At 43.5% G+C, this 12,378-nt stretch overlaps 2 protein-coding genes across 2 annotated transcripts in view; one reads left to right on the top strand and one right to left on the bottom strand.

The window, feature by feature from the left end:
- The window catches only part of LOC134228051 (zinc finger BED domain-containing protein 5-like), a 13,924-nt gene extending 8,553 nt beyond the window's left edge, over positions 1-5,371 (top strand). Inside the window, exons 2-3 of the mRNA XM_062709812.1 lie at positions 4,991-5,102; positions 5,204-5,371. Of these exons, the coding sequence (XP_062565796.1) occupies positions 4,991-5,102; positions 5,204-5,371 (280 nt within the window). The remainder of the gene's footprint in view (positions 1-4,990; positions 5,103-5,203) is intronic.
- Positions 1-12,378, bottom strand: part of LOC134219544 (integral membrane protein DGCR2/IDD-like) — a 214,993-nt gene that overhangs the window by 100,188 nt on the left and 102,427 nt on the right. The gene's annotated exons all lie outside the window — the stretch shown is intronic.

Below are 12,378 nucleotides of genomic sequence, written 5' to 3'. Positions count from 1 at the left end.
GCAGAATACTATGCTGATATGAATCGGCACGGCAAATGCTGGTTGAAGCGTACCATTGGTATTTCGCGTACCTGAAGGGATAAAATAGACCCATTTCGCGGTCCTTAGTCTCTTAGCTAGAAACTTCTATCCCTCCTCCAGGGCGCTGGCCGGGATACGAGCAGCCTTAGGGAAGATCGGGTAACCAACACCGGTGCACTATGGTCGTATGCTGTGACAGGGAGGAGGATTGCTCCTCTCGGAGGGGGTGCAAACTGATCGAGCGTCTGTTCCCCATGTTGAGTGCGGCTGATTATCGTTCGAGTGCCAGCGAGAGACTCTAAAAACTGTGCCCTCATGCAACGAATAAAGGACAACGATTGGAAAGTCGGATCTTGGAACGTGAGAACTTTGAATGAACCGCACGTGTTGGGCTCCTGGCTCGTGAGCTGCAGAAGATCGGCGTGAGTGTGGCAGCAATCCAGGAAATACGGTGGCCCAGAACTGGAGAACGTGAATTCCGGACTGTGGATCCCATAGCGAACACTTCGTTCAAGTACCACATCTACGAGCAGAACGAGGAGTTGGCTTTATGGTGATCCAGGAAGCAGATTAGCGTGTTATTCGGTGGAAGCCGATAAGCGACCGCATTTGCGTGTTGAGAATGAAGGGCAAATTCTTCACTATAGCCTGATCGCATCTATGCCCCAACAGACTATAAACCTGATGACGTGAAGGATGAGTTCTATGAGAGCTGTGGGGGTGGTACGAGCACGTGGCTGTCTTTCTCGTCAATGACTGGATGACGGTAATTTGAGCCATAATTGTTATTCAATAAATATGATGATAAGAACACTACTGGTCTTCATATCGATGAAAAATAATCATATATTGAACAGTTTGCTTCCAAGATGGCGGCGAATGTAAACAACGCTGTTCAAATGCAAATATTAGTTACAAATTTGTTTATACTGCCAATGTACTTGCTGCAATATCAAACTCATCTACAATTGTTGCTTTTCATGCGTGGATGTCAACACAAAAAATATATTAGAAAGCGATTTTTACAGGAAACACTAACCTGTTCCATAACTGTGGGAAAATCTTGGTCTCAATTGTGAAACACTGATCAAATGAAATTTCGCAAATAAATCAAATTTTAAGCATTTTAGGGCCGATGTCCAGGTAGCGGGTTTTTAAACTTCGTGCAACTGCGTATACGCGTGCATTACTCCATTTGATGATGGGTACGCGGCGTGCACGCAGCTTGAAAAACCGTTACGTACACATCACCTCTAAAGCATTCAAGTAGTCAAAATTTAATGGTCGCTGGTAGATATATCTAATATTGCTGATAAAAATCCATTTACCATGGGAAATAGTGAATTTCATTGGGAAATTATTACCTTTTGGCAAAAGTGTTCCATAATTGTGTGGGAGTGTACCAATCTTTTAGAAAGTGACGCAAATTTCATTAGCTGTTTGCCTATATCAATGATGAAATCAACATGACCAAATGTCCATGATAGCTCTCTATTTTGACAACTTTTTCCAAAATTCATCACAAATAACATAAACTCATAAGATATGCTTGACCGTTAGTTCTATCTAGACAATGTACATGGTGACGGGTAGATACAGAGGAATACCTAGTTGTGTTAGTGATAAGCTAGTGCATGATGGCTATGCTGTGAACATAAAGTTCTCCTTGAAGTGAAAAGGCGTATTGCTTCTGCAGATAGGGCTTCCAAGCATTACGTCACCAGAAAAACAAAGTTTTTTCTGCATGAAATCTCAATTCTGACGATGGCCAGTAGTGTGTGTTCGGAAAGCTTTCAGTGCAATGCTGCGTACAATACACGTCCGATAAATCAAGTAAATCGTGAACGCATAAATTATTAGCTATGTATCAAAGTATTGTGAATCGTATAAAATACTACATTAAGGATCTTAAAGGAAGAATTGTGAGAACAATGTTCAATAGAAAAGCAGATAGATGCCGGTGACTTCTTGGAAGTCTATTGTAACGACGCTATATCCAAACAACGAGCAAACTATACGCATCAGAGGAAACAAAACATATCATGTTTCTTAACATTGAAAGTGTATGGGAATTTGACAATTGTTGCGATCAAATAAATGGGAAATACAGGTCACAAACAGCGGTACATATTCTATTTGAATAGAATTCAAGAGATAATTCCTATGTACGACCTTCCAGGAATGCGTACTATTGCCACCCTCGAAGCGTACGCTTATCCTTCTAGAAGAGAAGTAGTTCGTGTTTCACGCTACCGGATTTTTATTACGTCGGTTTTTACCTTTGGCTTGTTCACTTTTGGAATTGATTATTGAAATTTTTGTTTTATTTGTAATCTTAACACGTGTGCTTTGTCTTTCTTGTACATTTTGCTGTAAGAAAATGAATTCAGTGATCGTTTCCCAAGTTTTATTTCAGTAGTATCATATATTCTATAAGTTGTGAACAGAAAAGTTTTGAAAGAATCTATTGGGATATTGGGAATAACAAATTTAATTTTCCACAATTTCCACAACGTGACTTTCGCATGAAAAACCATGTCCCGAAACATATTTGATTACCATACTCGTTGTTGTATTTCCATTCCATAATGAATCAATATTACATTGCAATACATGCTTCCTTGGTTGACTTCCGATGAAATTTGATTTCGTTAAGGAAATTTACCCTACTCGTATACGCACCTTTGGAAGATTGATTTCGAAAGGCGGAAGCTATTGACGCTTCGCTATTAGCATCATTCTTCTTGGCGTTACACAGAAAAAGGAAGTGAGCTTCATGTAGATGGAACGGTGGAATATTTAAATTTCATATTTGCCTGACTTTTGTAGACACAATCGAAACATTATTCAATTTTCTATATAAAAATTTCACATTGAACCAAAATCGTGTAAGTGTGTGGGATAAACAGCATGAAATACCCACAAAAAGCGATTTGTAACACCTTTTAATCGACACCCTTCCACAGGACGTCATCCTCCCATTTGCACTTAGTTAATCATTTAATTTTGAGCAAGCTTCAACCCTTCAAACATATTAAACCCGCCTGGTGTAGGGTTTCGGTCCTTATTCATTACTCCTACTCTTTCGACTATTTCATCCGGCGGCCAAAATTAAACATTTCTACTCTGTTGCGATCTTTCTGTCAGCAGAAGGATCCACTTTTCAACTTTCGATGATAAAATTCTATAATTATACATAGTGTTTCCCATTAACCACACTCTTCCCGAGATTCCTCCACGAAACATTTTCACCCACTTCCTCTGCAAACTTTCTGTACGCTTGATGAATTGCCTTTTCCATCGTGAACGCACGTGCTGCTGGTTTCGCCGGAGTAGTGGTTAATGATTCGAAGAATTTCAATTGCCAGCAGACAAAAATTGATGGATCGGGATGGATCATAAATTTATTCATTGTATCCGGCATTAACTATATCATATTTGTAACAACAGGGAAATGTCTCCTATTTTGGTAAATCGAGTAATTAAAGAATGATATTGGTTTCGACACAAGAATTTTTAATTTGTTTGAGTAGCCTAGGGATTTCTATCTATCTATCTATCTATCTATCTATCTATCTATCTATCTTTTTTTACAAGGGTTAAAGGCCATCAAAAATCTGCGCGACAGACACCTCGAGCATCACACTATGCTCGAAGGCGAACAGGGATGGGCTCCTCCCGACCTGCAAAAATGTGCCTCCCGGATAAACCGGGTCCCTTATCCTTCTTGCCTCGATCCCCAGGACCACGGGATCTGCGACGACTTCGGGGGTGGGGGGTATGCTCATGCACTTCTTCTAAAATTCCGGCCTCTAGCTTGAGCTGGATTCTGACTGGTTCCAGTCACTGGCGGTGCCCTACATCCGAAGCACTTCCTTCTTTCGTCAGCAGGTTGGCAATTCAGTGCCGAGGTCGGTCCAACGATTCAGGTTGGAAGACTTCCGGTTCGCTGGCGCCCCGACGACCCGAGGCCAAACCACTGCTCACTGGACTCACACTGGATTTCCCCGAGACTACGCTTATTCGCTGGTCATCTCCATCTACGCTGCAGTTCTGACGGTATTTGCGTCCGACTCTGCTGACCATTCCACGTGCCTTCTTCGTGACATTCGCTCTGCGATGTTGTCCGCCTGGCAGGCATTCTCTACGTACTTCCCAATCCTGGGCAATGAATACCACGTGTTCTGGAGTCTCTTCGACATTCTCGCACTCTGGACATAACGGTGAATTAGTATGTCAAACCGATGTAAAGCTTCGGAAGCATCCGTGACCCGACAGAACTGCGTCAGGTGAAGTTCACTTCACCATGCTTTCTGTTCATCCACCGACAGGTTTGGGATGAGCCGTGGGTCCACCTCCCTTTCTCCGTACTGTACCACTCTTGTTGCCATCTCGCCATCGATCGATTCTCACCTCCTTTACGTTTCTGGTGTCTCTCGCCGATCACTCGATGTCTTCCTCCAGGGTGATGCAGATGGGTAGCATCCAGCAATAACGCATACAACCTCTGACGATATCGTTCTGTACACGCTTGCGACTCGGATGGCCATCAGCCGGAACACACTTTCAGCTTTTCCCGGTTCCGCTTGGTTTGCAGTGCATTGCCCCAAGCAGGAACCCCATATCAGTATCGATGACGAGACACTAGCTAGCAGACGCCTCGTGCTGCTTCTTGGACCACCGTTTTGGCATGATCCTCGCTATTGCGTTCATTGCCTTCGCCGACTTTTCACAGGCGTAGTCAACGTGGCTGTTGAAATTTAGCCGATCGTCGATCATCACTCCCAAGTGCCTCAGTGATCGCTTCGAAGAATTCGCATGGCCTCCGACGACGATCTCCATCCGCTGGATCGCTTTGCAGTTGCTGACTAATAGCACCTCCGTTTTGTGGTGAGCTATTGCAGCAACACCGCTCATCCAGCGCTCGATCTGGCTATCGTCTCCATCACCAACACCTCCACTTCTTCAGAGTCTCGCCCATCACCGCTAGTGACACGTCGTCCGCAAAACCCACGATTTTACTTTCCTGGGTAGCTGCAAAGTCAAAACTCGTCGTACATCCCGTTCAAGAGTTGGACCAAGTATGGAGCCCTGGGAACACCCTGCTAACGCGCATCGTTTATGTCCTTCGTTCATCGTCGTCAGAACTCTACCTGAAAATAACTTTTCGGATATTGAACAGATATTGGGGACCCGCATTCTGTGCAGCGCCGTCGCGATGGCTTCAAAGCTGGCGCTGTTGAACGCGTTCTTCGTCTATCGTGACCACTGCGCAGTACCGATCTCCTCGTCTCTTCTGCGGACGCCTTCTCAGCACTCTCGAGCACTGTTCGAATTGCATCCACCGTAGATACTGCTCTACGGAATCCATACTGCATATTCGACAATGCGGTCGCGTTCTCCCTCTATACATTTCGTTAGCCTATTGTGGATGATTCTCTCAAGAGCTTCCGGCGTGTCTAATAGGCATATAGGCCTGTACGCGGCCGGATTGCCGGTGACTTTCCTGGCAGGCAGCAACACCAGCTTCTGGATCTTCCACATTTCTGGAAATTGCCTTCGTCCAGGCACTTTGCAGCGCCTTCCTGAACATGTCCGGATATGCCAGGATCGCAGTTTTAACGCAACGTTCTGTATTCCATCGGACCCGGGCTCTTCGCTTTCAGGCGTTTAGTCGCTTCCTCAAGCTCACTTTGGACACTTGTCGATCTAAGGGGTTTGCTTCTCCTTCTTCGTCGTACGGTGTTGGCGGCCATGGTCGGCTCATGTTTCGGAAGAGACCCTCCATTGCCTTCAACTTGTCCGGGCACTTTCCGCTGGCGTCGATGGGCCTTTGATCTTCGCCATCGACCCGATACGCGTCCCCCAGGGTTGGCGTCTGCTTCTCGCAGCTCCTTGTAGCAGTCTGACTTGCTGAGCTGGATAGCCCGTTTCAATGCGGTCCTAGCTTCCCGGAACACCGCTTGCGTTCCTCTCTCTTTGGTTCCGTCCTTGCTCTGTGCCCGCCTCCGAGCTTTGAGGCAAGCAGCGCGTAGCGTACTGAGCCCTATCGTTCCACCAGTAAGCTGGACGCCGATTGCTTCTCGGTTCTAGTTTCGTGGCATCGTAGCGTCAAGCCCTTACCATCATTCTTGTAGCTCGGCCGCATCAATGATCTCGAGCTGCTGTCCGGTCGAAGTGCTTCAACGAATAGGTCTTTGTTAAAGGCTTTCGTTTCCACCTCCGATCATGGATATCCTTCTTCGTTGTTGCACCAGTTTTCGTTGGCCAATACGGTAGCGAATCGCCTGGTGGTCGCTGTGATGTGCTCTCGCTAACTCTCCAGTCCATACTTGCCCAACGAAGGACTGGGTGATGTCGATTATAGACTCCTCCATCTCTCGAAACGTGCTCCGACGCCTTCATTACAAATCGTACATCTAGCTTCGCTGAGCTTCCTGCAGAGATATATCCTCTTGTGTTGGTCACTCGACTGCCCCATTCCACGGCCAGGCATTGAAGTCACCTCCTATGACTACCGGCTTCGTCCGATCAGCTTATCGATTAACAGATCCAATATCTGGCTAAACTGATCCACGGTCCACCTTGAGGCGCAGCAGCTCATATGAAGACGCCGTTAATTCTGGCAATCACGAAGCCTTCCATGAACTCTCCACCACTTCTTGAATAGAATTTGCCCATGACTTGTATCGCAGCCATACCCGTTTTATCCGTCCCAGTTACCGTTATCGGGGAACTCGATACGTCTGCAATTATCGCGACATCGCACATCGTTTCTGCTGTAGACTGCCATAACAGTTGTTGTGCGGTTTCACAATTATTCAGATTAAGCAATACGTAACCCACAAACACATGTATACAATAGTAGGCAATTATAAAGGTTCCTTTAAATGTTAATAGGGAGCACTTAGTTGAAAACAGGTAAAGCTGCAGTTGAAATGCAGACCCATTGAAGAAGAGAAAAAATGGGTTTCGATACAGCCATGTGTCAACTTGAGCTTTCCACAAACCCTCAATAAATTGTGTTAAAGGAATATATATATTATAAAATCTATTACACCATGGAGGTTTATATAATCGTGAATTGAATACTCCTGATTGTTGACTACAATACCAAATTTTCAACACATTTCCATCCCAAGTAGAGAGAAAGCCCTCAGTGGAAGCCAATTCAGTCACATAACGTAAAATTCTATAAATTTTGGGTTCTGGTCCTAGTACCCAGCATACACAAAACATACGATCCATATTTTGATTGTTTGAATATTGCTTTTTCGATGATGTAATTTTTATTAACGACTGAAGGAAAAAAAATCACGGATTACAAAACCGTCCTCTAACATCAGAACTTTAGAAGTATTTTAAAATACAACCTGTTCTTACTCGCTTTGAATCAAATACAATGAGGTCGGTCTTTGCGAGGGAATACGTTCCACGTACATCCGCGTAGGAAAAACGACGTGAATATCGAAAATGCTTAAAAATCGCGTGATTCATGAAATATGCTAAAAAAGCGACCCCAGTATATACATTCATAACACAATTTAGTATCATCAGGCCGTCATGTCAGTGCAAGTAGTGCAACTTCGCCGAAATAACATAAAGCAAATTAGATAAAGTTCCTACCTTTTACAAAATCGAAGAAGAAAGCTGCTAAGATAATATTTAAATCCAAAATTGCGTAATGGGAAGCAACTGAAAATTTTTTTGAAACTCTTCTCCTGAAAAGTCTAAAGGCTATTCAATTAAAATGGTTAGAAGTACGGGGCTGGACTTTTCTTATGCTTATGCGTTTATCGGTGAATGTCTCATTTCCTGTTGGGCCGAAGTTTATACTTTCAAAACATCTACGCGCACATAAGTCTTTTTACTTTTACGAACAAAGTATCATCAAACCATTGAACTTCTTTAACTAGAGTTTCTAACACCAAAATGCTTACCTAATTCAACCAAGCAATGTCTGTTGATTGTAACTGATGTTATGTGCTGTGTTAGCGGCAGCCTACAGCCGCGCTGGAAAACATCAATGTTCGAGCGCCGCTGTGAGCGCGGTGCAAAACATGAGCATCCAGCCTACGCTCGGGTTCTATGCTCATTTTTTACGCAGTGCACGTTCGGAGCTCCGGAAGCTGAATGTTCATTCGAGTACGGCAGCATGGATAAACATTTGCGCGGGGCTTGCACTCTTGAAGATTGCTGGTGGAAGGGGACATTTTAGTTTTAGCGCCAAACCAATCATTGACGGCTCTTTTTCATGGGTTTCAATCAGAATGAAGTATGAACAAGAATAGACCATTGACGGCTTCTGGCCGCTTTCTGACCTACGGATAGCCTCACGGGAACCCTGTGGAATGAACCAGTTTAGTTTTAGTATCAAAACCAGTCACCGCTCGACGGCCTTTTTTGAGGTTTTCTGACCGTGGAAAGCGAAAAGTGAGGATGGATAAAGCAGACCATTGCATTGACGGCTCTGACCTTGCTCGTCAGTGAACTACTGACGCCCTGCCCCTGGGTAATCTGTGGAAATAAACGTTTTTCGATCAGGGAACGAGGTATAAATATGAAATGCCAGGATCATTTTTAAAAATATTATCCTTGAAATAATTTTTTTTGTCAAGTTTTATTACTGCTCTACTTGCTATACTTCGCTTTCCTGATCCAAAGCCATAAAAAAGAGCTGTTGTATGACTAGTTTTGGTGCTAAACCCTAAAATGTTCTTCTTCCACGGGTTCTTGGACCAATCTGTAGGTCCAAGAAGTGGTCAGAGAGTTTCCTTTAATGGTCACTTCTTTTATATCTCATTTCAATTCCTTAATCGGAAACCACTACGTGAAAAGAGCCGTCGAAATGACTGGTTACGATGCTTAAAATAAAATGACCCTTCCACAGATTCACCAGGGGCAATCCGTGGGTCCTGGAAGCGGTCAGAGCCGTCAACGGACCATTTTATATTCATACTTCGCTTCCTGATAGAAATCCATGAAAGAAGAGCCTTCGAATGACTGGAATTGATGCTAAAACTAAAATGTCCCTTTCCACAGGCTCCTCTGGGCCAATCCGTAGATCCTGGAAGCGGTCAAAACCGTCAATGGGTCATTTTATATTCATATTTCGCTTCCTGATCGAAAACCATGAAAAAAAGAGCCGTCGAATAACTGGTTTTAATGCTAAAACTAAAATGTCCCTTTCCACAGGTTCCCAGGGGCCAATCCGTAGGTCTTGAAAGCGATCAGAGCCGATAATGGATTATTTTATTTTCATGCTTTTGCTTCTTGATCGAGAGCCATGAAAAAAGCCGCCTAATGACTGGTTTTGGTGCTAAAACTAAAATGTCTCCTTCCACAGTTTCCCCGGGCCAATCCGTAGATCCTGGAAGTGGTCAGAGCCGTCAATGGACCATTTTATATTCATACTTTGCTTCCCGATCGAAAACCATGAAAAGAGCCGTCGAATGACTGGTTTTGGTGTTAAACTAAAATGTCCCTTCCACAGGTTCCCGGGGCCAATCCAGATCCTGAGAGTGGTCAATGCCGTCAATGGACCATTTTATATTCATACTTCGCTTCCTGATCGAAAACCATGAAAAGAGCCGTCGAATGACTGGTTTTGGTGGTAGAACTAAAATGTCCTCTTCCACAGGTTCCCTGGGGACATCCCAGCGACTCCAAGATCCGTTTATTCAATTGGTTTTTCATTCTGACACATTAGAAGCCTTCTGGAATAAAAATCATAGGGACGATCTATTAAAAAGCGAGATTCAAATAAAGTTGTGGCTCGAATTCCCTTTGATAAGTATCGATCGGAACCGATTATAAAGAAATGGCTATATCTCACTTGATTCTGTTCCGATTCCAAATCTCAATATATGGTTCCAATCATCAAGAGCCCTATTTCATTTGTGGTTACTAATATTATTCAATTTTAACCACAACTTCTCCTAATATCCACCACAAATTTACATGGTTTTGAACCTACCTCCGGAAAACCCGGAATATCTACGGAATCCGGTGGCTAGTCGGTTCCATGGACATACCGTCAAACTGCCTTAATTTTCTAGTTCAAGATGTTTGAATTGTCAAAATCGGATGATAACTACAGAAGAAGGTAACACATCCAATTTTACCCAAAATTTGCCTATCCTAATTATTTTGTCCATCCCCTGTAGCTAACTGATGTCAGAAAAAAAATGTGAAAAATCACAATTATATTGATAATATTCACATTTTGAAAAAATGGTGATATTTCGCTGCCGGAAAACTCATGAGGCAAAAGCCTCTAGCTGGCAGCTAGAAGAGGTCTCAAAACGCCCCCCGGAGCAAAACGACTTCGGGTATTCACTTATATTTACCATGTTTGAGATAGCCTTAATAAAACTAGACGTAAAATTATGTAGGTTAGGCGAAAAAAGTGTCAAAATAATAGATAGGAATGTAGGAAAAACTGAAATTTTCCACATTTTGATGAAACATCTAACATTTCGGCGAGGCAAAACGCCCTAGTGGAACTATCCTACAATGTACTCGCGTCTCCACGCACTGTCCATACCAGAATGCTGATGTGCCGACGCATGGTACGTTGTTCCCTAAGAGCTGCTTGCTAAAAGGCATTTTGACTCATGAATTTTACGACAACGAAATTTCACCACTTTTTTGAAATGTGAATATTATCAATATTATTGAGATTTTTATAATTTTGATATGGCATCAGCTAGCTATATTGTTTAACTGTTGCGTGAGGTAGAAACATTCATGAAAATCGTTATAGCTAAGGCATAAAAGCAGTCTATGCTTAGCTAGGGCATATTGCCCCTCCTTCCCCTATTGGTGAACAACGTTCCATGTTACGTCCATGCCAAATACGGCAAATAAGAGGGAATACCCAAAAGGCGTTTTGTCTCAAGGGGGGGCGTTTTGGGGCGATTCAGTGATTCAAATCTCAAATTTTTGAATACTATGCTGATATGAATCGGCACGGCAAATGCTGGGTGAAGCGTACCATTGGTATTTCGCGTACCTGAAGGGATAAAATAGACCCCATTTCGCGGTCCTTAGTCTCTTAGCTAGAAACTTCTATCCCTACCTCCTCGGGGCGCTGGCCGGGATACGAGCAGCCTTAGGGAAGATCGGGTAACCAACACCGGTGGCAACTATGGTCGTATGCTGACAGGGGAGGGAGGATTTGCTCCTCTCCGGAGGCGGAGGTGCAAAACTGATCGAGCGTCTGTTCCCCATGTTAGGTGCGGCTGCTTATCGTTCGAGTGCCAGCGAGAGACTCTAAACAAAACTGTGCACTTCATGCAACGAATAAAGGACAGCGATTGGAAAGTCGGATCTTAGAACGTGAGAACTTTGAATGAACCCGCACGTGTTGGGCTCCTGGCTCTCGACCTACAGAAGATCGGCGTGAGTGTGGCAGCAATTCAGGAAATACGGTGGCCCAGAACTGAGAACGTGAATTCCGGACTGTGGATCCCATAGCGAACACTTCGTTCAAGTACCACATCTACGAGCAGAACGAGGAGTTGGCTTTATGGTGATCGGGAAGCAGATTAGGCGTGTTATTCGGTGGAAGCCGATAAGCGACCGCATTTGCGTGTTGAGAATGAAGGGCAAATTCTTCAACTATAGCCTGATCAGCATCTATGCCCCAACGAACAATAAACCTGATGACGTGAAGGATGAGTTCTATGAGAGCTGTGGGGGAGGTACGAGCACGTGGCTGTCTTTCTCGTCAATGACTGGATGACGGTAATTTGAGCCATACAATTGTTATTCAATAAATATGATGATAAGAACACTACTGGTCTCCATATCGATGGAAAATAACTATATATTGAACACTTTGTTTCCAAAATGGCGGCGAATGTGAACAACGCTGTTCAAATGCAAATATTAGTTACAAATTCGTTTTTACTGCCAATGTACTTTCTGCAATATCAAACTCATCTACAATTATTGCTTTTCATCGTGGATGTCAACACAAAAAATATATTAGAAAGCGATTTATACAGGAAAAACTAAACTGTTCCATAACTGTGGGAAAATCTTGGTCACAATTGTGGAAAACTGATCAAATTAAATTTTGCAAATAAATCAAATTTAAAGCATTTTTGGGCCGATGTCCAGATAGCGGATTTTTAAACTGCGTGCAACTGCGATACGCGTGCATTACTCCATTGATGATGGGTACGCGGCGTGCACGCAGCTTGAAAAACCGTTACGTACACATCACCTCTAAAGCATTCAAGTAGTCAAAATTATAATGGGTCGCTAGTAGATAGATATCTAATATTGCTGATAAAAATCCATTTACCATGGGAAATAGTGAATTTCATTGGGAAATTATTACCTTTTGGC

This window comes from Armigeres subalbatus, chromosome 3, assembly GCF_024139115.2.
Source record: "Armigeres subalbatus isolate Guangzhou_Male chromosome 3, GZ_Asu_2, whole genome shotgun sequence".
In the NCBI taxonomy this organism is placed as follows: domain Eukaryota; kingdom Metazoa; phylum Arthropoda; class Insecta; order Diptera; family Culicidae; genus Armigeres; species Armigeres subalbatus.
Note: the sequence above shows the minus strand (reverse complement) of the source record. Positions and strands in the feature narration are given on the sequence as shown.